Here is a 26,557-nt window from a genome sequence, read left to right as displayed (position 1 = left end):
GGAGGGTCGCCCGCCTTGCCGTAGGCAACTTTTGCCGTCGGGCCACTTTGGGGTCGCTACTGCATTTCCTCCTTGGCCCACTAGAGGGGGTGCGCCTCCGCTTCCTCCCGCGAGCGTGGCGCTCCCGGGAAAAGTGTAGGAAGGAATGGAACGCAGCCCAGGCGGGGTGTGGATTGAAGTGACCTGGGAGGGGAGTGGAACGGGGTGGGGGCACCCTCTTGGAGAGTGAAGATCCTAGAAATGTAGAGATTATGTATTATGTATTTGTATTTGCATTTATTCTCCACTCTTTTTTTTTCAGGGAGCCTAAGGTTGTTGGTGTCCATCTGTCTGGAGAGACAATGGAATGCACCTCCAGGGGTGAAGTCAAACTGCTCTCTAGGGAGCAAGCCGGAGCAGTGTGTATGGATTGCAACTACCGAGAAGGCCCTCTGCCTGGTTCCCTGTAACTTCACTTCTTGCAGTGAGGGAACCGCCAGCAGACCCTCAGAGAAGGACCTCAGTGTCTGGACTGAGCCATGGGGTTAGAAAGGCTCCTTCAGGTATACTGGGCTGAGGCCATTTAGGGCTTTAAAGGTCAGCACCAACACTTTGAATTGTGCTTGGAAAGGTACTAAGAGTCAGTGATCCCTTAGGACCAGTGTTATATGGTCCCAGCAGCCACTCCCAGTAACCAATCTGGCAGCTGCATTTCGGGTTAGTTGTAGTTTACAGGTCACCTTCAAAGGTAGAGCACATTGCAGTAGTCCAAGCGGGAGATAACTAGAGCACCACTTTGGTGAGACAGTCTGCGGGCAGGTAGGGTCTCAGCTTGCGTACCAGATAGAGCTGGTAGACAGCTGCCCTGGGCGCAGAATTGGCCAGCACCTCCATGGACAGCTGTGAGTCCAAAATGACCCCCAGGTATCACACCTGGTCCTTCAGGGACCCCATTCAGAAACAGGGAATCTGCCCCCTGTCCCCAGACACAGTACTTATGTATTGTCAGGATTCAATCTGTTGACTGCCACCACCACCACCCAACTGCCTCTAGACACTCGCACAGGACGTTTATCACCTTCCCTGGTTCTTCCATTGTGCCTTCAGCATGCAAAGATTGGAAAGTTGTAAGACTACACTGGATATTTACACATTCCAGGGACCTTTTTAAACAAATAGCTATTGAAATGCATCAAAATGGGCTCTGGTTCTTCTCCCTGGCCCTAAAACAGTCAGGATCTGGTCCATTAAGTTAAAGGAAGGATGAAATATAGCAGAGCCGCATATAGCCTTAGGTGACATGGGTAACATCCCAACCCTACAATTCTGATGGGGGGGGTTTCAACGGAGGTTGGTGGGTCATCAGTCAGGGACAGTTTAGCTGTGGTTCCTGCATTGCAGGGGGTTGTGCTAGGTGCCCTCTGAACTTTCTTCCAACCATAAAATCCTATGATTTTCACAGATGGACATTCAGCCCTGAGGGAATCATCTGAGCCTCAACATGTAGAGAAAAGCTGGATTTTGGGATCAGTAGGAGCTCCCATCGCTCCGTGTGCTTCTAGGTGCTCTACCAGTGATGCAAAATCCACCCTGGAGGCCAGTGGGTTTTCCAGCTGGGGGATTACCTGAGAAATCCCTTGGGCTTCCTTCCCTCAAATAGCTGATTTCCCTTTGGGGCTAAGAGGCTCTCCCAGGTCCTCTGAGGTTCCTCCTTGGTTTTGCTTTCCCTTCTGGACTCTTCCCCACCCCCATTAAGCCACCACCCAGTGCCTAGTCTGTGGCTTCTGTGGTCCTGAGAAAGGCACAACTCTTATCATCTCCCTGCAGACTCCCAGGTCTATTTATACACCAAACCTCCTTTGGGACAGTGGGAAGAGGCACTGCAGGGTGGCTTTTAGAGGCTGCAATGGGCTTCCTCCAGGGACACCTCCTGTTCTGGGTGCTGCTGCCTGTTTTTCTGAGAGCATGGCCTCGCCAAAAGGAGACCCCCAAATTTCTGCCCTGCTGGAAGGTAAGGCACCTAGAATCACAGAATTGTAGAGTTGGGAGGAGACAGTCAACCAGTCCAACCACTCATTGGAGTTTTTTATACAGAGGTTGGGTGGTCATCTGTCAAGAAGTTCTAATCCAGGGCTGGGGACATCTATGGCCCTCCAGATGTCCTTGGACTCCAGCCAGCATGGCCAATGGTCAAGACTGATGGGATTTGTAGCCATGTGTTTCCTAGGCTTGCTCTAACCTATTGGACACACAGCCCTCTCAAGGTAAAAATAAAAAATCCTTCCAGTAGCACCTTAGAGACCAACTAAGTTTGTTTCACCTCTGTCAAAATTAGATCCCCAAAATATTGTACCAAATTAGATTTTGCCATCAATGATAATATGTACTGAGTTTATTGCAACCCATCTGACAATTAGCTGATATGGAAGAAAACATTTTTTGAAAATGTATAGATTACTGTAATATAATGAAACTCAATAAAGATTTTTTTAAAAAAACAACCATTATTTTTTACATTTACTAAGGGGTATGATGCCATCTGTGAATCAATTTCACTGAGCTTTCCCTAAGAAAACTGGAAACAGATTTTTGGCAATTCCCAAATTTTATTCCAATCCTCAGGAAATAATTTTTGTGCTGATATCCCGCTCCCGTATCTTTTTATGGGGTTCCATAAATCCGTAAGTTAAATTAAGCAACATGCAATACAATTTAGAAACTAATCTTCCCCCACCCATTGTGTTTAATAAATTTATAAATTGTGTTAAAGGTCTCAGAGTTTGTGTTTTTATGTTCTTTTGTAATATAACTATGAATTTGATTAAAAGAAGCCATTTTGACTCTCCCAAAGGGACCTCAAATATTTATCTGCTGTGGGAATTACATTGTCCTAGTAGCAGAGCCATTCCTTTGAAATGGTAACTATATTAGTTCCTGAATCTCTTATTTACAAATTTACACCTATTGACAGTTTGCTCAGCTTAAAAGAAACTTGCCAGACTGGATTTGCAGGAAGGGGGGTAAGCCCCCTAGATTCCAGGCAGTTTTGTTAATGGGATTTGCAAGTGAAAAGACAATTGGAAAGTTTATCCCATCCTCCTACTGCAGGGAAATATTTGAGGTCCCTTTGGGAGAGTCCAAATGGCTTCAGGATTGCTCTCCTGTACTATTTCCTGTACTATTGCTCTCCTGTACTGCAGGGAAATATTTGAGGTCCCTTTGGGAGAGTCCAAATGGCTTCAGGATTGCTCTTCCTGTACTAAACACTTATGTATGTGTGTTTACCGTGTGCATTTATGAACATTTATTCTATATTCGAGACCTAAGAATTCTTATAACAATGTCTACAAGCCCTGATGGTTATGCCCTGCTTCTACAATCAGAGGCATCAAAGCTTCTGAACACCAGTTGCTGGAAACCAGAGGAAGGGAGAAGACTGAAATGTTGCTTTTTATGTGTTATTGTATTTGTTATTGTGTGGTTTTGCTATGTTATTATGAAAATGCTCTTTGCACTGTTTGATTTTGAAGCACTTTCCTGTTAGCTTCGTTATAAGTCACTTTGAGTTTGATTTTTTGGGGGGTGGAAAAGGGGCATAAAAATGAAATGAAATGAAAGAGTGAGTGAGAGAGCTCTTGTGCTTGGGTTCTGCTTACTGGTTTGCCTTTGGGACATCTGATTGGCCCTTGTAAGTACAGGATGTTGCTCTTATAGAACTTCCAGATCCAGAGGTATTTGACCACTGTGAGAACAGGATGCTGGACTAGATGGACCACTGGCCTGATCCAGCAGGGCTATTCTTATGCTATCATGTTTGTCTGACTTCCTCCTTCTCTCTCCAGACCTGGATTTCTGTCTCTTGCAGAGGCAGAGGCTTGACCACATTTCCACAAGGACTCAGCTATGAAATCAAGCAGATTGACCTCTCCCACAATGCCATCTCAAACCTGACAGACCACGACACATCTGCTCTGGAACAGCTGGAGCAGCTGGACCTGTCATACAACCGCCTGCACTCACTGTCTGGGGGAGCCCTGGGGCACCTCAACCGCCTTCGTTCCCTGATTCTGGCTGGGAACCAACTCCACCGAGACCATGTCTCCAATGGAAACGCCTTCCTGTCACTGGTGAGCTTGGCAGCCCTTGATGTCTCAGCCAACGGCTTAGCCAACCAGATGGTGGCCTCATACCTCCACCACCTCCCAGCTCTGGAGTGGCTAGACCTGTCAGGGAACCACTTGACCTGTCTGGCAAACGGCATCTTTCAGGGGGTGCCCCAGCTGAGGGAACTTCACTTGAGGCGCAACTCCCTTGTTGAGATCGAGGAAGGGGCCTTGTCCCAGCTCAGCGCCCTGGAGGTCCTCGACTTGTCCATGAATTCCCTCCGCTGCATCACAGGCTTCGGCCTAGCCCAGCTGCGGGTCCTGAACCTTAGCTACAATGCACTGGAGTCCTTCGATGGGGCAGGAGAAGAGGCCCCCTGCCGCCTCCATGCCTTGGACCTGAGCCACAACCGGCTGAATGCCCTCCCGCTGCTCCCCAGAAGGAACCGGCTTCGGTACCTCAACCTCTCCCACAACGCCATCACCACAGGGGCTAATGAGAGCCAGAACGTCACACCTCAGAATGTCTCTCGGAGGTTTGCAAAACTGATGGACCTGAATCTCAGCAGCAACCGCCTGGGATCCTTCCCAGTTGCGCTTCTTCGTGGCTTGGCTTCCCTCCGGACTCTAAGCCTGGCAAGGAATTGCCTTACTGACATTGCTGTGGAGCTGCCCACGAATCACAGTTCACCAGGACCCATTGCCGGCAGGGCATGGCAAAAACAAACCTCACTGTCTGTACGCATGCTGGACCTCCAAGGGAACTCCATCCACCACTTGCCCCCACATTTTTTCGACCTGTTTCCTGACCTGGAGGTGATGGACCTTGGCCTCAACCGCATCCAGCTCTGTCGAGCATGGAACTCCTCCAAGGGAGAGTGTCTCCATGTCAAAACAGAGGACTGCACTACTTTCCACTGCCTTCCACAGCTCAGGCACCTCAGCTTACGTGGGAACAACCTTGGGCTGGTGCACAGATGCCTGTTCCACCAAACGCCCTTGGCCTCCCTGGATCTGTCAGAGAACCAGGGCCTGGTCCTGCCCAGTTATGCTTTGGAGGGTCTGGAAGCATCTTTGCAGGAGCTCTCTTTAAGAGGGAACCGAATGAAGACCACCAGCCTGGATTTCCCTTGCCTGGTGTCCCTGAGCATGCTGGACATGTCAGGGAATGACCTGAGCGCCATCCCTCCCAGCTTGCTTTGCTCCCCGCTGGAGAAGCTGGACATCCAAGGAAACCAGCTGGAGAGCATAGAAGAAGCTGCAGCAAAGCGGCTAAGAAGAAGCCTCCGGGCTTTGTCTGTGGCCGGAAACCCCTTCAGCTGTTGTGAGCGAAAGTGGCTGCAAATCCTGGGCACTTCTGTGCTGGACTTGGGCGAGACGCTGTGTTATTACCGCAATGGGGATGAAAGCTTCACAACTCAAATCAGTGGTGAACAGGCTGGGCAGCTTTGCCCTCGCAATGCGCACAAGGTCTATCTGGCTGTAACTGCATTTTTAGTTTGCATTGTGGTCCTCCTCTGCACCAGTGTGGGCTGGTTCCTGAAAAGGGCTAAGACCTGCATGCCACTCTGTCTGGGCTCCCTAAGAAACAAAGTGGAGCCTGCTCCATCTCCAAGCAAGGAAGCCAACTCTACAATTTTATAATCTTTAAATATCCATCCTGCCCTTGTAAATGGCCTGTAGGATTTCTGCCTCTGCTTTTCCCTCTGGAGTGAGCAGTTGCTGTTTATTACACAGCCAACTTTACCTCTTTGCAAGCAGCAAAACAATTAAAAATACTTCATGCTTCTGAAAACATTTACATGATATCAGATATACTCATAGGCCATAATTTCAAAGTAGCCAAGGGTGATACATTTCAGCTGTAAAATACCTGGGTGAGAGGAAATGAGCTGTGAGGTAGAGAAGGTTTCTGATAAGGGGGAATAAAAGGAGGGAAAAGGCCAATCTGAATTGAGGCAGGTACCAGTAAGTGTAAAGTGCTGTACATTGGGACAATCTCCTCCCTCTCCTTATCTGCAACTCCTGCATTACAGGGGATTAGACTGAAAATGACTCTTGTGGGTTCCTTACAACTCTTTATTTTATGCATTATCCACCAGCAATAGCCTTCTGCAAACATCCCCGAGTTTGCAGTTCTGTTGTTGGCATGGTGAGAATGAACACAAACACACACATGGCGGTGGGGATCCCAAATCTTTCCTCTACTCCCGCAGCTCCAGGGAAAGGCTGCTGGATGCCTCTATTTATAGCATTGTTTATGTAGCTTCTAGATAGGAACTAGAGAGGAAGTTGTAGTGCAGGTTCTCAGAGGGTGTTTCCTGCACTGCAAAGAGAAGCAGAATCCTGGGTGCTCCAGTAAAGAAGGGGGAAAGGGAACAATGCTCAGGGAAGTCCAATGGAGCCCTGTTTAGAAAGGATTTCAAGGCAGGGGTGGGGAGGGGCGGTTCTTCCTGGACTTGGCATCCCATCTTTGCCCACCCCTGGACCCAAGGTAGCAGCAGCAGCAAGGGAGGAGGCCAGGTGGCCACCCAGTCAGGCCTTGGCCCAAGTCACGCCGCCGCCCCCATTTTATTCTGTTTTGAGGCAAGTAAAGAAATGTACACTTACTCCCTGGGAGGAGCTAACTGTAGGAAGATCGAAGGCAGGTAAAATAAAGCACTTCTTATCAAATCTAGGGAAATCCCTCCCATAGGAGGTAGTGAGAGCCACCAACTTGGACGGCTTTTAAACAGGATTGGACACATTCATGGAGGAGGACACCGTTTTTGATGGCTACTAACCATGATGGCTGTGTTCTGCCTCCACAGTTGAAGGTATTCATGCTTCTGAATACCAGTTTCTGGAAACTGCAGGTGGTGTGTGCTCTTGTGCTCAGGGCCTGCTTGCGGGTTTCCCATTTAATAATAATAACAACAACAACAACAACAATAATATATTATTTATACCCCACCCATCTGGCTGGGTTTCCCCAGCCACTCTGGGCGGCTTTCAACAGAAAATGAAATAAAATAATATATTAAACATTAAAAGCCTCCCTAAACAGGGCTGCCTTCAGATGTCTTCTAAAAATCTGGTAGCTGTTTTTCTCTTTGACATCTGATGGGAGGGCATACCACAGGGCGGGCGCCACTACCAAGAAGGCCCTCTGCCTGGTTCCCTGCAACTTGGCTTCTCGCAATGAGGGAACCAGGCCCTTGGCACTGGACCTCAGTGTCCGGGCAGAACGATGGGGGTGGAGACGCTCCTTCAGGTATACTGGACCGAGGCCATTTAGGGCTTTAAAGGTCAGCACCAACACTTTGAACTGTGCTCGGAAATGTACTGGGAGCCAATGTAGATCTTTCAAGACCGGTGTTATGTGGTCTCGGCGGCCTAGTCTCTCTGGGACATTTGGTCCCTGTGAGAACAGGATGCTGGACTCGGATGGGCCATTGACATGATCAAGCAAGGCTCTTCTCGTGCTCTTTAGGCCTTTGACATCCCCCAGCCCACCCAGATTGAGCAAACCATTGTTTCCTCTCTGGAGCCACACTGGTAGCCTTTGGCTAACAAAACTGTGGGTGGTCCAATGGGATGGTCTGGGCCAGTCCCAACCGCCTCCCGACCTCAAGAACATACAGTGGGCTCCCATCTAAATGATCCAAGCCCCCTGAGGTCCTTGAGGGCCAGTCACTGCCTCTCAGCATAATATTAAAAGGAGCTCAAGCTGGCTTACATGCTGTGAGGAAGGTTAGGTTGAGATGCATTAACTGACCCCCAGTCTCCCAGTAAGTTTCATGGCTGAGCAAGGACTTGAACCCCAGCATCCCAAGGCCCTACTTCTCATTTAATCCACACAACAACCCTGTCAAGTAGATTAGGCAGAGTCAGTGACTGATCCCAAAGGTCAGCTGGTGAGCTTTATGGCTGAGTGGGGATTCAAACCCTGGTCTCTTCAAGGTCAAATTTGGTCCAACACTCTTTAACCGTTACACCACCCTGGCTCTCAGTGAGGAGGGAGAGAACAAAGGATTCTTGGGAGGGAAAAGCTGGGATACAAATGCAGTCAACAGTTGTGCCATCCTAGAATGCAGATAGCCACTGGTGGAAGATCTGGCTGCAGAAGTCCAAAGATGTTCTTCTAGAGCTGAAGGTTGTGGTGTGGTGGAAGCTGCACCCCTTCTGAGTTGAATTACTTTTTATTATCTTTTAGGTGTTTTTAGTTTTCTGTATTTTAACTGTGCCATTTTCTCTCTGCCACCTTGAGTCCCAGTCGGGGGGAAAGGCAAGATAATAAATAAATCTAATAATAATTTTCCCAGTAGTGATGTATGGAAGTGAGAGCTGGACCATAAAGAAGGCTGATCGCCGAAGAATTGATGCTTTTGAATTATGGTGCTGGAGGAGACTGTTGAGAGTCCCGTGGACTGCAAGAAGATCAAACCTATCCATTCTTAAGGAAATCAGCCCTGAGTGCTCCCTGGAAGGACAGATCGTGAAGCTGAGGCTCCAATACTTTGGCCACCTCATGAGAAGAGAAGAATCCTTGGAAAAGACCCTGATGTTGGGAAAGATTGAGGGCACTAGGAGAAGGGGACGTCAGAGGACAAGATGGTTGGACAGTGTTCTCGAAGCTACGAACATGAGTTTGACCAAACTGCGGGAGGCAGTGCAAGACAGGAGTGCCTGGCGTGCTATGGTCCATGGGGTCACGAAGAGTCGGACACGACTAAACGACTAAACAACAACAATAATAATTGTAATTGGCAGCTGAAGCAACAACAGCAGATATGTTCCATGTCTACCGGTAAGACAATATTCTCCTGCTAATTATGCTTCTAAATACATATTGTACATTTGACCCCCTTTAGAAAGGTTTTATTTTGAAATGTTTGATTATTTTGTTAATTTTGCTGTGTTAAATGTGCATTCTATACTTGACCTTCCTGTGTTATGTCCTATTTTGAAACCTTTAACCTAAGATTATATTTTCCTCTTAGTTTTGAATGTATATTTTATCTTTTTCTGTGATGTTTTATTTTGCAATATTTTATTGGATGTTTGAATGTAGCTTTCAAACCACTATGAGATTATTTTGCTTAAAATAATAAAGCAGTATAGAAAATAAATAATAATAATAACAATAAAGGGATGGCTTTTGTTGCAATTTCTGCATTGCAGACTAAGTGTTCCTTGGGGCTCCCTTCCAAATCCAGTTCTGATGAGCTGTCTGAAAAGTTTTACCTTGAAAAAGGCTTCTTCCACCAGGCATTTAAGGATAAAATTATTTGTAGGAGTTGTCATGAAGGGTCTGGTGCTTTCTGAAACTCATTTCATGAAGAGGAATGGAAATAATGGTGTGAAGATGGACTGATGAGACCCAGAAAGCCTGCGAGGAAAATTCTGTCGCCACAGACAAATTTGCAAATCGTACCATAGATTAAGAGTCTTACACTATGGTGGTGCATGGAAGGGATACAGGTTTATGTCATGCTTGGAAAGGAGGATATCTACACCGCAGCTCCGGAGGGTGGGCTCCAAGCCAATGGATTCAAAACTGCTTTTAAAGATAGTTCAGATAGCCATCTGTCAGGGATTCTTCAGCTGTGGTTCCTGCATTGCAGGGTGTTGGACTATATGAATCTTGGGGATGGGCCCTTTCAACTCTATTTCTCTGTGGGATCAGTGAAAGCAAGACAGCATGGATCCCACTGGTCTGCCTTCTGTTTCAAGGTTTTAGGATTATAGAAGCATTAACTCCATACAAGTGATGGGCAGATTCTCTAGCTGGGATTCCTGCATCGCAGGGGGGGGGGGGTTAGACTAAATGAATTTGGGGGGGTTACATCCAACCCTACAATTCTGATCCTTGACTCACTGGAGGTTTGTCAACAGATGATGGATGGCCACCTGTCAAAGATTATTGAACTGCGGTTCTTGACTTGCCAGGAGTTCAAACATCTAAAGGGCTGTGACATGGAAGATAAACCAATGGCTTCAAGTGACAACAAAGGAGACTAAACCTTAGGATGGAGGTTTTTAAACCGAGATTGGATGGTCACCTGTTGCTTCCACTGCTACAATCTAATGGTTCCCGCATTGTAGTGGGCTGGATGAGATACTTTCCAACTCTACGTTTCTACAATTTCCCCACACTCCGACTGAAGCCCTGACCATTCCAAACACAGCATCCAAAATCAGGTTGGAAAAAGTTTTATTTGCAATGGAAAATATCAACAAATCATGTAAACTTACATCCCTGTCTATGTACATTATGTATATTCTATATACAGACCATATAGTTGAGAACATTGTGCTGACCCAGAGAGCAGCTTCAGGCCCCCACCAATCCCACCTGGCTGTTTGCCCTGTGCCTGTGGACCCTTTTGGCCACCCTAAGCTGCAGTGCGGAGCTGAACCACCACCCTACCAGCATGGTCAAAACCCAAGGAGTTTGCAGGGGAGGAACAATTTTTCAGTTAATCTATGGAATTCCCTCCTGCAGGAGGCAGTGATGGCCAACAACTTTGATGGCATTACAAGAGGATTGGACAAATTTGTAGAGCAGGAGAGGGCTATCAACAGCTACTAACAACTGTGGTTATGTTGCACCTCCACATCTGGAGGCATAATGTCACTTGCTGGGGTGGTGGAGGTCCTTGATATTGGTGGATTGAGTGAGCGACATCTTTTAAGAACCAGAGTTAGAATTAAAAATATTTCCCCACAAATTGGGTAAAAGGTAAGCATCAAACCCATGTGCAATGTCCTCAAGAACCAATTTTTTTGTGGGATCCTTACCAATTGAAGCCTGATCAATATCTGACCACATCTGAACATGAAAAGGGGTTCAACAACCTCCTATTGAAGTACTGGCTTCTCTGTTTGTTCCCTCAGCTTAGGGTTGGTGATGCTGACACAAGTCTGCCTGCTTAGCCTGCAAAGGTCTGCATTTCCTCTTAAACTCAACTCAGGGGGGGGGCAGTGAACTAACTTAGGGGCAGGTTACTGGGCACAGGGCGCCCGAATATTCCACAACAATTGGCACAGACGAGCCATGGATCACATGCCCCTATATCCAGGAGTCTCATTCTATGATCCAATGTTTGCTTGCCAAAGAGAACTGATTGATATGATCCCGCCTCAGCCTCAGTTTCCCCTGGTGTATGCTAGGGGATCTCCTTTTCCCTAATGCAAAACCCAGAGGGGACCCCCTTTTTATGCCCTTCCTTCCTGTGAATAAATATCTCTTGTCCGTTCTCCCTGTCCAAGTCCCCTCTAGGATGCTGGAGCATCTCCCAGCCGTATGGCCCCAAAGAAGGTTGTGTGCTTGCTCATGTTGATGGAGATGTCTGCGTGGACCATCTTCACGGCGATTTTCTGCCGGGCTTTCAGGAGGCAAACCCCGGCTGTGTAGCAGGTGTTGAAGTTGGTCTTGCCCGTCTCGAGGCTCCGCGTACACTGCAGGAAGGGCCTCTCGTCCACCACCACCTCGTAGCTGGCGAAGTCCGTGAAGTTGATATAATATACCTAGACAGGGGGGAAAGGGCATTATTTTAAGAAGGCAAGGGGGCCAGGCTAGATGACCCTTGGTGTGCCTTCCAACTCTACAATTCTACCTCTGTTTCTAAGGGCAACTGAAATGCCAAAGTGACCTTCAATCAGCACATTCCTTGTTCAAACAAATGAGGAGCCCTAGAGTATTTCATAAGAACATAAGAAAAGTCTGCTGAATCAGGCCCATGGCTCATCTAGCCCAATATTATGTTTTCATAGAGGCTGAACAGTTCCTTGTGGGATGCAGGGCAAGAGCACAAGAGCAATACTCTCCCCCTTCTGTGGTTTCCAGCAACTGGTGTTCAGAAGCACTGCAACAGCATAGCCCAGCAATTGTGGCTTATAGGCATCAAGAGTCCTCCACTCTTCCATTAATTTGCCTAATCCTCTTAAAGCCAAGTTGGTGGCCTTCAACTGCCTCCTGTGCGTGTGAATGTCACAGCTTAAACTGTGCCAAAAAGTACTTTTAAAAACCTGTTCTAAACCTTCCAACATTCAGATTCATTGGATGTCCATGAGTTTCCAGTGTTCCGAGAGAGGGAGGAAAGTATTTCTCCCTGCACTTTCTTCATGTCAGGCATCATTTATAAATTCCTATAATGGTTGCCTCTTACTCACCGTTTCTCCAAACTAATAAGCCGCAAACACTGCAACTTTTCCTCACAAGGGAGTTGCTCCACCCTCTTGATCATTTCCTTTGTATTGCCCTACATCGTGCCAAGAGGAGCAAGAATAGCTGGGAGTCTTGCACCGTTTCGATAAAGCACGAAAACGTTTAGAAAGTCAGCCATTTTTTAAAAAAATGCTTCAGCAAGCATCACTACCTCTCCCCTTTCAGAAAAATCAAGAGGGACTGATCTGACTTCCGCTTGCAGAAGGGAAGCAACTACCTGTATTTTAAAACTCTAGGAAGGATGCAAGAACATGACAGACAGAACCTAGCAGATGTTGGAGGGTAATGCCTGATAGCAGTCTTCCAACATCTGATGTGCTGTCCCCTGGAAGGTGAAGCCAGCTTTTTTCCTGCTGTTCCAGAGGAGAAGACCCAAACCAATGGAGTCAAATGACAAAACCTTATGAAGAACTTTCTGGGGGTAAGAGCTGTTCGAGAGTGGAATAAATGACCTTGGAAGGTGCTGGACTCTCCCTCATGGGAGGTTTTTAAACAAAGGTTGGATTGCCATTGGTGATTCCTGCACTGCAAGGGGTTGGACTAAATGTCTTCTGGGGGTTCCTTCCAACCCTACAATGCTATGACACCTGTCTTTGTACGCAAGCATCTGGATTGAAAACAAAGCACCTTCTTCTGTCACAGTGTTCCCTCTCTGCCACCCTATTTGGGAATAGGAACAGAACGCCTTTCCCAGCGGGATAGCAGCATGGAAGCAAAATGTCCCAGACTGGGAGGAAAATGATTTGGTTAATTGGCCAAAAACCATTTTGAAAAGTATATCATAATCTAAAAGCATCTAAAGGGCAGAGCTTGAATGACCATTAAAAGAACTGTATGCTCAAGGGTCATCTAATTCACCCCCTGTAATGAGGAAACAACAGCTAACATACGGCGTAGTGTCTATGGAAATGTCTGGTTCGTCCAAGACTACATTGAGCCTTTATTCGTACTAGTGATGGAACTTAGAGATGGAGAATACTGTTTATGTTTTAGAAAGCTTTATTACTTGTAAATTGGATCTTTGCATGAGTGATACTTTACTATCCCTTCAGAGCTGTGCTGGATACTTCTGTCCTTCCAGGCTGTGATGCTTTAAAATGTTCCATTCTTGTTTTAATTATTTTTGTTACGTTTGCACCTTTTTTTTGTTAACAAGCCAACAAAGTATTATTTTTTTAATTTTTTTTAAAAAGGATGTTAACATTTATTTATCTATCAAATTTATATCCCATCTTTTTCTCTAAGGAGATCAAAGTGGCGCACATGGTGTATTCTTCATTTAATTCCCCACAACAACCCTGAGAGGGGTAGGTAAGGCTGCGACTGGCCCCGTCACCACTGAGTGAGCTCCTTTGGCTGCATGAGTAAAGTGCACTAGGACCCAGGAGAGACAAGGGTTCACATCCCCCACTTGCCTATTAAGTTCACTGGGTACGACCTTGGGTGCCAGTCACTCTCAGCCCGACCTACCTTTGCAGGGTTGTTGTGAGGATAAAATGGGGAAATATATGCATGCCACCTTGACATCCCTGGAGGAAAGGTAGAATAGAAATAGATTTAAAAAGTAAGTAAGAAAGACACATTCTGCTTGCTCGAAAGCCGCCCCCCGCCCCGGATGACCCAGGCGGTTTGCATTTCAGAGGTACCATACTCAGACCGTACTCACTTCTACCTGACTATAGACGAAGTAGGTGCCGTCCACCAGCACCTCCAGCTCCCCGCTACGGGCATGCAGCTTGAAGACACGGGGGTTCAGGGCGAGGCGGGACCAGTCGTTGAGGACTCCCCCTGAAAGATCTCAGTATGAGAAAATGGCAGTCACTCAGTACCCGTTGGGATGAGGAGAGACAAAACACCAGAGCAACGTGAACACAGGCAACAGCCGCTTGGCAGGCAAGCGGATGGGGGCTTTGAAGGAAGGGGCTTTTAACCAGGGGTCAGATGGCCACCTGTTAGGAATTCTTTAGATGCAATGCAGGGGGTCGGACTGGAAGACCCTCGGGGCCCCTTCCAACATCACAATTCTATGCTTCGCTGGAGGCTTTTAAATAGGTTGGATGGTCATCTGTCAAGTTTTCTTGAGTGTGACTCCTGAACTTGCCGAGAGTTGACTAGATGACCCTGTGGGTCCCGTCTAACTCTACAATTCTGATTCATTGGGGCTTTTAAGCAGAGGGTGGTTAACGACCTGTCCAGAGATTCTCTAGCTGGGATACCTACGTTTGCAGTGGGTTGGACAGGATGACCCTTGGTGGTTCCTTCCAACCCTACGATTCCATAATTCACATGACGTTAAGGGATTTTCCAGCTGCGATGCCTGCCTTGCAGGGGGTGAGACTAGATGACCCCTGGGATCCCTTCCAACTCTACAATACTAGGATTCTATGGCCACGTGGGATGGGCCTTTTCTCCCCACACCCACCTTGTTAGAAGATATGGAACCATAGAAGGAAGAAGGGGTGCAGTTTCCAAAGTCGAGTTCCTCAGGATTCTTACCATTCTTGACTTGAATTGCTGATCCCTGCCCTTGAAGGTGAACAACAGCTGGCTGTAAATTAAAAGAAAACCACTTGAAATTACTCTGCTAGGCACACATAAAGCTGCTGTGCCAAAAATCCCTGCATTACTTGTGATTCCTGCACTTGAGAAGGTTGGACTATATGACTCTTTGGGTCCCTTCCATCTCTGCAATTCTAGGATTATATTAGATGTTCTGGATGACCAAGGGAAAGGTTCTTTGGGATTCAGATAGGCAAAGAATATCACCATAGTTGCTCTTCAACAATTTTTAGTTATAGGAAGAGTCTGTGTGCTTGTACCCTTCAGGAGAGGCTGCTGGTTCAGACCAGTGGGGCCCTACCTAGTCCAGTATGCTGTTCTTGCAGCAGCCAAATACCCTTAAGAGCCTAGGAATTAAGATAGACTGCCTCTGGACTTGGAAGTTCCATAGGAGAATTGGATGAGCCTAGCTGGATCAGGCTCCCAGCCCACCTAGTCCAGCATCCTGTTCTCATAGTGGCCAACAAGGTGGCCTAAAGGAAATCAGCAAACAGAATTCAAGCATAAAAGCCCCCTCCCCTCCTGTGGTTTTCAATAACTAGCATTCAGAAGTACTGCTACCTCCAACTGTGGAGAGAGAACACAGCCATCATGGCTAGTGTCCATCAATAACTCTCTCCCCTCTGCTAATTTGTCTGATCCTCTTTTACAGCTATCAAGGTTGATGGCCATCATTGCCTCCTGTGCTTAACTAAGAAGGGCTTTTTTGTTCAGTAAAGGCTAGCTTTCATGTTAAGAAGTGAGAGAGTTTTTCTGGATGAGGATTCATTGTCGTCCTTCCCTCAGGATAGATATCTCACCTGTATATCTCTAGGTCCTGCTTTATCCACGGCACCTGCAAAACAGAATGTGTATTAATATCAAATTATTATATTACAGTGGTGCTTCGGGTTACAAACACTTCAGGTTACAGACTCTGCTAACCCAGAAATAGTACCTCAGGTTAAGAACTTTACTTCAGGATGAGAACAGAAATTGTGTGGTGGTGGCACGGCGGCAGCAGCAGGAGGCCCATTAGCTAAAGTGGTACCTCAGGTTAAGAACGGTTTCAGGTTAAGAACGGACCTCCGGAATGAATCAAGTTCTTAACCAGAGGTACCACTGTATATTATATTATATTATATTATATTATATTATATTATATTATATTATATTATATTATATTATATTATATTATATTATATATTAATTATATTACCAGGGATAGAAATAGAAAATAGAAATAGAATAGAAATACTTTATTGTCACTGTACCGCTTGTTTACAGTGAGATTAAATAAGCCCCAAACACCCATCCCCAATCTCTCAGTCCTAGATGCTGTTGCACGACCACCAACCCCGAACGTCAGCTGCAATGTTGCTGTCTTCCATTCAGCAGCCTTATGGCCTGTGGGTAAAAACTGTTCTTTAACCCGTTGGTGCGGCTTACGGTCTCCCGCGATAATATCTAGCGGACTCAGGGGACAGCCCATTCACCACCCTCCGCAGGGACTCTCTATCTATGGCTGTCAAAGCAGCATACCACACCGTAATGCAGTATGCGAGAACACTTTCTATCGTGGACCGATAGAAGGAAATCATCAGTTGCTGTCCAACCTTGTTCTTCTGCAAGACCCTAAGGAAATTAAGTCTCTGTTGGGCCTTCCTAACCACCTGGGCTGTATTGACCTTCCAAGTTAGGTCTTCACTAAGATGGACTCCCAAGTATATAAAGGAAGAGACTCTCTCCACACAGCCCACCCCCCCTCCCTTCCTCCCCTCTCTTCCTCCGAAAGTCCAACACCATCTCCTTTGTCTTGCCAATGTTTAGGTGCAGATTGTTCTGTGAGCACCACATGAGTACCTTTTGAACCTCCCCCCTGTACGCAGATTCGTCTCCACCTGTAATTAGACCCATTATGGTGGTGTCATCAGCAAACTTAATAATTGCAGGAGATGGGTCAGATGAAATGCAGTCCCCGGGGCTCCCCTTCAAAGTCTTCAATGACTCATTGGAGGTTTTTCTACAGAATTTAGGTGGCCATTTGCCAGGAATTCTTGAGCTGTGATTCCTGCATTGCTGGGGGTTGGATTGGACAGCTGACCCTTGGTGGTCCCAGTTCTACAATGCTATGAAATGCACACACCATGTAACACACACACACCTTCAGCATTTGAACCACCATGACTAGCATTTCCCCTTTGCCCAAATGCCCAATATCGACCCACCAGAAGGTCCAGTTTTGCCTGTGAGGCCATCTCCTCCCATTTGTGGTATCAGCTGATGTATGGAAGGATGGGGTCATTCCTGCCCTGGCTCCACAGGCCTGTTTTGCTCTTACATTGCCCTTTGCTGAAACAGCACTTACCAGTGGGGCCTTGCAGGCCAGGGGGGCCTTGGGGGCCAGGAGGTCCTGGAGGGCCGGGAGGTCCCATCACGGCGGTGCCAGGAATCCCAGGGATCCCAGGGATTCCGGGGGGGCCAGGAGGCCCATGTGGGCCAGGCGGTCCTGGGGGGCCATGTTTTTTGCCTGCGGAAATAGTGTGTGTTAATTTTCGCTTCTGAACAGGGCACCTACTTTTCTTCCAACACACAAACTGGAACTGATTGGCCACTACTCTCCCCTGCCGCAGATTCTGGTCAACACAGGTTTTTTTTTCTTTGTTTCCATTTTTTTTTTAAAAAAGTTATATGAGATTTTGCAAAACACTATGTAATCAAGCAGCATCTAATGACAATATACATAGTCCACATACAATTATAGAGCACTGCCGAATAAAAATAGACATAAAATAAAACCAAAATAAATAAACCACAAGTACATGAATGCATGGAATGTAGTGATTGGAACTATTTACAGCTTAGACATAATGGTTGAACAAGGCACCGTTACAAAACATGGACACTATCTTGCTAAGGGAAAGGAATTCAAGAATTCAAATGCCCTGCGCCACTGTTTCAGCCATATTCATTTGTGGGCCAAGCAGATTCTTTTGCTATGTTCCTCCTTGCTTACAAATAAGATGAAGACTGAGAAAAAAGGTACAAAATCGTCTGTTTTCTTTGGCCTCTGAAGACTCTCAGCTTATTACCATAGTTAAGTTTATCCAGCAGGGCAATATCCATCAGTTTATTGCAGTAAGCAGTATGATCAGCTACCTCTAAATTTTTCCACACAGCTCTTAAAATCTTTGAATCTTAGAATCATAGAATTGTAGAGTTGGAAAGACCCTGAGGGTCATCTAGTCCAACCCCTTGCAATGCAGGAGTCGCATCTAGATCATACATGACAGATGGTCATCCAACTTCTGCTTCAAAACCTCCAATGAAGGAGAGTCCACTACCTCTTGTGGGAGTTTATTCTACTGCTGAACAGCTCTTACTGTCAGGAAGTTCTTCCTAATGTTTATAGTCATAATCTCATTTCCTGTAACTGGAATCCATTGCTTTGGGTCTTTGATCTGGACACTACACTTCTGCTGATGCAGCCGAGAATAACATTAGGTTTTTTTTTTTGCTGCTGCATCACACTGTTGACTCATGATAAGCTTGTGGTCCACAAAGACCTCTAGATCCTTTTCATATGTACAACTGGCAAACCAGATGTCCCCTATCTTATATTTGAGCAGCTGGTTATTCCTGCCTAAGTGTACAACCTGACATTTGTCCCTACTGAAATTCATTTTGTTGGTTTGGGCCCAGTTGTCCCATCTGTTAAGCTCTACTGTGGCATTAGCTAGCTCTTCCAGTTTGGTGTCACCTGCAAATTGGGTGAGCATCTCCTAAATACTTTCATCCAAGTTATTTATAAAGATGTTGAATAACAACAACTGGCCCGGGACAGAATCCTGCGGCACCCCACTTGCCCTTTTCCCCCAGGATGATGGGGAACCATTAGTGAGCCCTCTTTGGGTTCCATTAGCCAACCAGCTACAAATCCACCTAACAGTTACTTCGTCCAGCCTACAATTTACCAGCTTCTCCACAAGAATACCACGGAGGCCTTTGTTGTTGTTTTTTAAAAAACCCTTTGAAGAGAGGCGGAAATAGCAACAGAGCTCTTGGTTGGGCCTAGCATGAGTTTGAAAGGTTTCAACATTTGTGTTCCTACAATTCTTCATTTGGCATGGGAAAATCCAGTGTGAGGGCCAATCTTGCCCCACCAGGAGATACAACTTGGCCTGTGAAGTCATTTTTACCTCAAGCCATGCTAGTCTGTCAGGATGTTCTGCTCACTAGCCTACCTCTTCTGGGAGAGGGAGAGGGAGAGGGAGAGAAGGTGGAAGCAGTGGCTTGGCCAAGACCTTTCTATGCCTCTGGGCTTGACCTCAAGGGAGAGGGGGCCCAGTTTTGCCCTGCTTATTTCTCTCCAGGTTTCCTGGGGTCAGGTGAGCATGGAGGGTAAAGCTTAGAGGCAGCTGTAGTTAGGGTTAAGGTCAAGGCAGAGGGGTTTCAGCCTGCAAAGGAGCTAAACACATCCACCAGGAATCAACAGCTCTGATTCCTGCATTGTGACCCTTGGGGGTTCCTTCCAAGCCTCCAATTCTAGGATTTTAGCAGCTTTTTCTTCCTGCTGGATCAATCATAGGCTATGATCGCTGTCTTTCTGCATCTATTTATTGCATTAAGGTCACCCATGGAGCTTCAAAGCTGAGTTGGGGATTCAGACCCTGGTCTCCTAGCTCCTAGTCCTCATTTAATCCCTACAACAACCCTGTAAGGTAGGTTAGCCTGAGAGGCCATGACTGGCCCAAAGCATTGACACGGGACAGAAGAGGTCTGAATTTCTGTTTACCTTTTTTCTTTTTCGTTGGGCTTGCACCTGCAAAAGAACAAGGAGAGATATTTTAGTAACTTGAAATTACGTGTCACATCTACTGACATCAATGCCCACCTAAAGGAACCATGGGGAGACAGAATGACAGAATGCTGGAGTTGGAAGGGATCCCCAAAGGTCATCAAGTCCAATCCCTACAATGCGGGAATCACAGCCGAAAAGTCCCTGACAGATGGCCATCAAACCCTGCCTTAAAAACCGGTAATGAATCCTAGAATGCTATTAATGTGACTACTGTAATTCCTTTTGATGATACCAATGTAGATGTACTGTCAAAAGAACTGGTCTTATAAATCATCTTAGCAGCTCATTGGAACTCAATGGAAGACAGCCCCAAATCTTACACTGGGCACTTGGTACCACTCACTCTGGAACAGACCTAGAATTGAGAAAATGACACATAACTTGAGATTTCGACAAGGGCTAGAGAACCTCAAGATGCTTTTTATAGGATTTGGCATTACTTTATTATGTACCCAGTGGAAGCATAGTTTTGAAGATAAGCCTCCTCACCAGCCTGGCAAATCTGGAATAATCAGGCAACACTGATATTCCTAACTTGCACTTTGTTATTTTCACCCACGTGCAACTGGACCCAGTTCTATAGTTTTGCTTTTCATCTCTTAATTTTCAACTACTGTTGCAACATTGTCCCTGTGACAGCCCTTCAGGTATTTGAAGATTGCTGTCACGTCACCTCTCAGTCTCTTCTCCAGCCCAAGTAGGTATGAATGATGAGATTTTGGTGCATGCATGCAGACATCTATCTATCTATCCTGTGGTCATACTTTGTGTATCATCTTTTAAGGATCACACTCAGGAAGGTTCCGGGTTTTCAAGGCAAAAAAAGACCTCTGAGGGTGGCTGATGCCTTCTGTTGTGTGAAAGAGAAAGGGGGCACCATCCCCATCTCTCCCCACCCCCATCAGTTAAGAGCCAGCTCTGGTTTCCTCTTTGCCAAAAGTCATTCTAGTAAATGAAGCTTTTAGTGAAGCGTCTTGTGAAACGGTTTGACATCGCCTTCCAGGGAAAGGTGGCTTTAATTACCTGGCATTAAAGGAGCCCCTCTGACCTCCTTTGCAAAATGAGAAGGATAGTTTTCCGATCTTTCCAGACACCCGACGCCGGGGGGAGAAGCTCTTCCTATTGTAAATAAGCCGCTGGGCAAAAACCTGGCATATTGCTTCTCATTTAGATTGGACTAGATGACCACTGGGGTTCATTAAAACTCTATGATTCTATGAAAGCAGATTCCTGCTAAACGTTAGGAAGGACTTTCTGGTGATAAGAGCCGTTTTGACAGTGAAAATTCCCTCAGAATGTGGTGGACTCTCCTTCCTTGAAGGTTTTCAGCAGAGGTTGGATGGCCATCTGCCAGGGCTTTATTTTTTAGTTGGGATTCCTGCATTGCAAAGGGTCGGAGTAGATGACCCTCGGTGTCCCTTTACAATCATATGATTCCACAGAACTGGCAGTTCCCCAAGACCATATTGGCTATGAGTCCTGGGAGACCCACTCCCTTTTTTGCAGGCCTTTTCCACCTGGCCAGGGAGGATGGAGCTTTGACTCACTCCAGCTACAAAAGCTGAGGCTGCTAAACAGAATCTTGGGCTGGGGTGTTGTTTAGAAGGTTCTGTTTTGGGCGGCAGCAGGGGGGCTTGTTGCTGGTTTCTTTCTTTCTTTTTGTATCATTATTTTAGATCTTGTGATTCATGTAGACATTGTACAGTTTGTTGTGTATTTTTAAATGTTCTATTTATTGTTTATGACTACTTTTGCTATGGTGTGTTAGGGAGGGGTCATACCACTGGTGGAGGACACGACATGCTCCTTCTGGGATAGTTTGTCCACCTTGGGGCTCCACCCTGCACTCAGCTCTCACCTGTGGCTCCTAGAAGCTATCAGCATATGACAGTGGCCACACACTGGGAAACAGCTCCAACTGGCTAGCTAAACCAGGTGAGGGTAGCCGATGGGTCTCAAACCCTCACTAAGTTAGGGATTTCCCCTGTGTGTGAAGACAGGCTCTGGAGGATTGAGCGGATGAGACCAATGAGGTCCAAAGGTCAAGAAGGGTGCTTCTGCATGTGCTGTAAAGGGAAGTGAGGGCCAGATGGGGCTCGTCAACCTGGGAAGGGAGCCCATCTAGGAGAAGGAAAACTCCAATCCTAAATCTTTGCTGCCTTCTTTGGAGGAATAAAATGCTAAGGAGTAAACCCTACACAAATCCAGTGTGGAGTCCCTAAGGCAGTTGGGTGTTGCCTTGTTAGCCTCCTTCAGGCAACTCCTGCAGCCGAGTTGGTGGCAGACATATTCTTCTGCTTTCCTTTGGACCACATCAGTGCAGCCAGAAGGACAGCTTGGGACCTCCATACACACTGCCCAGGCTTGTGCCCCAGGGAGGTTACTTGGGTACTGCTAACACAGCGATTTGACTTCACCGCTGGAGCCACACTCCATTGTCTCCTGAAACAGATGGATGGCAGCAACATATGTATTTTTTCATTTTGTAAGTTGCCTTGAGCATGGTTTGAACAGTGGAAATATGGCATAGAAATGTATGTATGTATGTATGTATGTATGTATGTATGTATGTATGTATGTATGTAATTCAGCCAGCTGTACAATATTCTGCTTTTAGGCACTTCCTCATATTTCAAAGGCCACATTAAGACACAGATATCAGCCCTTTATCTTTCACTGCTGTTTTCTGGTCTAGCACTCAGCAAAAACCTTTCAGATGGAGATTCTGGGGGACAAAACCACAAAAACCACAACCCCCTTTTTTGGTCCACAAGCTTTGTTTTCCTAACTAGTGAAGGAAGGGCACCCCTCTTCAAAGACCCACAGGCTATTTCCTCTCACATGTTTTGCTGTGGCATGGCCAAAGATGTTCAGCCTCATAGGAAATTGATGGTAGGGCTGAGTCCACAAGAATAAAAGCAGTCAAATTTGGGTGCAAGAGTTCTTTAAGGTACCCTGCTCACCCACCCCAACACCAATATCATGGTCAGTGAATTCCCAATGCAGGTCCTCATGTCAACAGGGGGATGTGTCCCACATAGAAAGGAGTTTCTCTTCTGGTGGACCCCTCATTCACATGAACAAGCTGGCACTGGTAGGTCTGGATGGCCATGCATAAGGAAAATCCACTGTGACGATCCATTGGGCAAGATATTATAGAAACATAGAATTGCATTGCTTGAAGAGACCCCAAGGGTCATCTAGCCCAATCCCATGCAATACAGGAATCACAGAATTGCAGGGTTTGAAGGGATTAACAGGGCCCCCTGGTCTAATCACTTGCCATGCAGGAATCACACTCAAGAATGCCTGACAGACAGCCATCTGACCTGTTTAAAAACCTCCAAGGAAGGAGAGCCCACAAACCTTCTGAGGGAGTCCATTCCACTGATAAACGGCTCTTACTATCAGGAGGTTCTTCCTAATGTTTAGTTCTTGCCATTTGAATCCATTGCTTTAAGTCCAAACCCTCCAGAACAGTAGAAAACAAGCTTGTTTGTTCCATCTTCTCTGTGATAGTCCTTCATATATTTGAAGGTGGATAATATATCTCCTCTCTGTCTTCCCTTCTTCAGGCTCCTCCAGGCAACATTTCAGCAATTTGTATCAGCCTCCAATTATACCACCTGATTGCATAAGAACGTAAGAAGAAGAACTGCTGGATCAAGCAAAAGGGGGCATGTCTAGTTCTCACACTGGCCGATAAGATGCTCCAAATGTAAATCCCACTGAGGACAAATGCACTCTCCAGTTGTGTGCCCCACCATCTGGTGAAAGGAGTATCAAGAATTGGCAGGACCATAAGGAATGGTGGGAGGCTCCAGCTGGAGAATTCCTTAGGGAAGTCTCAGAAGAAGAGGGCTCAGAGTGGTGGTGGGACACAGAAGACAGGTCAGAGGATGAAGTCGGGGCAGAATGGTTGGATGTTGAACAAGCAACAGGCTTGCATGAGAGAGAGGAAGAAAACACTACAGTTGTAGAACTGGCAGCTAAAGGGGAGGTGGGAGTTGAGGTTGCAACAGATTCATATGAGCCTACTGGTTCTATTGTATTCAACTCCCCAAACCACTTGTTCAGTGCTAGAAACTCAGATATATAAGCTAGGTGTCAAATGGCTCCTTTAACCAGGGTTACAGTCACCAAAAACAGAATGCCTTGTTGCCATTCTAGAGCCAGACGGCTCAAAAATCATATTTTTCAATACGACTTTTTGGTTCTTGAAATTCATTCGGACTGCGCAGGTAAAATATAAAGGATATACTTCTACAGTATGCATAGCTGCCAAGTTATCCCTTTTTTTAAGGGATTTTCCATTATGCTGAATAGGCTTCCTCGCGAGAAAAGGGAAAACTTGGCAGCTATGAGTATGTGTTGCTAGTGTGTGAAAACAGTCAAACCCAAGGATTCCCAGGCATGCATCTCCAGATGGTGGAGACGGTCAGGTGCCATCCTAGCACACAGGCATCTTCACTTGGTGCAAAATGCGCCTGGCAAATTTCAAACACTGCTGTTGTAGCTAAGGACCTTTACATATAGCAGAACAATGAGGTTGCTGGGGAGGGCGCTCCCTGGTGGAATTTAAGACTGCAGGGAAAACAGTTGGACGTGGAGGAGACTTTAGAGGAAAGAGGGAGGACCGGATTGTCAGTTCTGGCAACTGCTTTACATGGGCCAGTCTCGCCGTATGTTTCTCTGTTTGTATTCTGTTTCCTTGAATGAAGAATCAACTTTACTGCTTGTCTCTTGAGTCTCGGTGCTGACATGCAGCTGAACCAGTCCTGGCATTGAGCTAGACTGCCCCTGGCATAAAGTTTCTGTTTTCACAGTCAATGTCCATGCGAATGGGCACCTATCTAGTCTAGCATCCTGTTCTCACAGTGGCCAACCAGATGCCCATTACAGGAAACCTGCAAGCAGGATTCAAGCACAAGAACAACTCTTCCCCTCCTGTGATTTCCAGCAAATGTGATTCAGAAGCACTGGAGACAAGAGCACAGTCTTCATGGCTAATAGCTATCAATAGTCCTCTCCTCCTATATGAATTTGTCCAGTCGTCTTTTAAAGCCATTGAAGTTGGTGGCCATCGCTGACTCCTCCAACATTCAGCTTCATTGGATGCCCATCACCATGAATTGGTCCAAACAGGTTCGACTTTGGGCCTGATCCTGTGTAGGGTGTTCTCCGGATGTTCTTATGAACTCGAAGACGGCAGGGATTTCCCCAACCCAATAACCCGACATGGAAACAGAGTGCTGCAAACCTGTCCGTTCAGCCTGTCAGTGTTATGAAATTATATATGTGTGTGTTTATGTGCATAGATCACATCACACCGCAAGAATTATAAACAGAAGGAAAGTAGAAATAACTGTGAGGCAAATGCATCTGAAACGGACGGAGCCAATTCGCTTCAAAGGCAAGCTGAGGAAGAATGAGAACCATATGGGGGGGGGGAGAGAAACGTCTATTACAAGATGTGCATCTGTGCCAAGTGCGGTTGAGGGAAACTCTTGGACGGGGCAGGAGATTCTTCCCACAAACACATTTTTTACACCCCAGAAGATGCAGGGAGCATGCCTGTGACAACCTCGGATGCCCGCGAGAGCGTGTGGAAATCCATAGAATTGTGGAATTGTGGAACATAAGTCATCTAGTCCAACCCCCTGCAATGTAGGAACCATAGCTAAAGAATCACAGAATTGTAGAGTTAGAAGAGCTCCCCAAAGGCCATCCAGCCCAACCCCCTGAAATGCAGGAATCCCACTTAAATCTCCTTCCAGACTGGGGCACTTCAACCTGTAATAGAGGAGCAACTGACTTAGTCAGCCCAAGCAGGGGCCCATTTCAAAGGGTGCTGCTAGCTACATGTGAGCATCCCACCAGTTACTTGATGAAGGGTTTCAAGATCAATGCAAAGGGAACCCTGCACCATCCTACACAGAATCATAGAATTGGAGGACCCCCAAGGGTCACCCAGTCCAACTCCCCACAATGCTTCATAGAACTAGAAACTAAGAATTACAGAGTGAGCCTTTGAGGGGGGATTGTGAAGAGGTGAATAGATTCTAGGTGACCTACAATCAGGAATGCACCATGATGAGAGAGAGCAGAGCAGAAAAATCCTGCCAGAGTTTGATGAAATTGAATACTTTCCAAAGGAAGGCCCACTACCCATTGGAAGCCAATTTCATAGCATCCCAAATAATGAAATCATATTTCACGGGCTACATTAATGTCCTGGGATATTATTTTAAAGCCCTTAACAGAAAAGGGGAACAAATGGAAGGAGAGGCAGATTCAGGACAGAGAAAAGAAAGTCCTTCTTCACGCACTGCAGGGTTAAACTGTGGAACTCATTCCCTTAGGAGTCAGTGATGGTCATCCACTTGGGATGGCTTTAAATGGGGCGTGCACATATTCTTGGAGGAGGAGAGGGTTATGAATGATTATTAGCTGCGAGCCAATGCTCCAGAATACCAGTTGCTGAAATCCCCAGGAGGGGAGAAGGCTGCTTTTGTGTTCAAATCCTGCTTGAGGTTTTCCTATGAGAGCATCTAGTCAGTCATTATGACAACAGGTTTCTGGACTAGATGAGCCACTGGCCTAATCCAGCAACCAGACTCTTATGTTCTTCAATGGGCCACACCCTCACCAAGAACCAAGTTCGTTATATGATCAGAGCAATTAAAAAAAGAAGAAAAATTTAAGTTTCTAATTCCAAACTCAGATTCTGCCCCCTTTCCCTTCATTCTATGACTTTATTGTAAGAATTGGCACCCTTCTTAGCTGGGAGCAAATTCGTTGCAATGTTAAAATCATTTGCCTGGGTTTCCTTAGGAAGGTGGCCAAGCATTATGATCACACTCC

The 26,557-nt window shown here is 46.3% G+C and overlaps 2 protein-coding genes across 2 annotated transcripts in view; one reads left to right on the top strand and one right to left on the bottom strand.

Moving 5' to 3' along the window:
* Window positions 1–1,859: 1,859 nt before the first annotated feature.
* Window positions 1,860–9,112, top strand: LOC118084262 (transforming growth factor beta activator LRRC32-like). The gene is made up of 2 exons (XM_088664703.1): window positions 1,860–1,990; window positions 3,822–9,112. Exons 1-2 carry the CDS (start codon window positions 1,886–1,888, stop codon window positions 5,724–5,726), a joined length of 2,010 nt encoding a protein of 669 aa, XP_088520829.1. The 5' UTR covers window positions 1,860–1,885; the 3' UTR covers window positions 5,727–9,112.
* Window positions 9,113–10,261: 1,149 nt separating this feature from the next.
* EDA (ectodysplasin A) overlaps window positions 10,262–26,557 on the bottom strand; it is a 53,559-nt gene continuing 37,263 nt past the window's right edge. The window contains exons 4-9 of the mRNA XM_060270586.2: window positions 19,628–19,654; window positions 17,201–17,362; window positions 15,654–15,688; window positions 14,791–14,842; window positions 13,961–14,091; window positions 10,262–11,594 (exon numbers count right to left, since the gene is read on the bottom strand). Coding sequence (XP_060126569.2) covers window positions 11,343–11,594; window positions 13,961–14,091; window positions 14,791–14,842; window positions 15,654–15,688; window positions 17,201–17,362; window positions 19,628–19,654 — 659 coding nt within the window. The 3' untranslated portion in view covers window positions 10,262–11,342. The remainder of the gene's footprint in view (window positions 11,595–13,960; window positions 14,092–14,790; window positions 14,843–15,653; window positions 15,689–17,200; window positions 17,363–19,627; window positions 19,655–26,557) is intronic.

Source organism: Zootoca vivipara, chromosome Z2 (assembly GCF_965207765.1).
Source record: "Zootoca vivipara chromosome Z2, rZooViv2.hap1.1, whole genome shotgun sequence".
Classification (NCBI taxonomy): domain Eukaryota; kingdom Metazoa; phylum Chordata; class Lepidosauria; order Squamata; family Lacertidae; genus Zootoca; species Zootoca vivipara.
Note: the sequence above shows the minus strand (reverse complement) of the source record. Positions and strands in the feature narration are given on the sequence as shown.

What these genes read in the sequence shown, in the direction of transcription:
- LOC118084262 (XM_088664703.1), top strand. Translation starts at nt 1,886, where the DNA reads ATGGGCTTCCTCCAGGGACACCTCCTGTTCTGGGTGCTGCTGCCTGTT. An exon ending in AATTTCTGCCCTGCTGGAAG is followed by an intron (nt 1,991 to 3,821) that starts GTAAGGCACCTA and finishes TTCTCTCTCCAG; the next exon opens with ACCTGGATTTCTGTCTCTTG.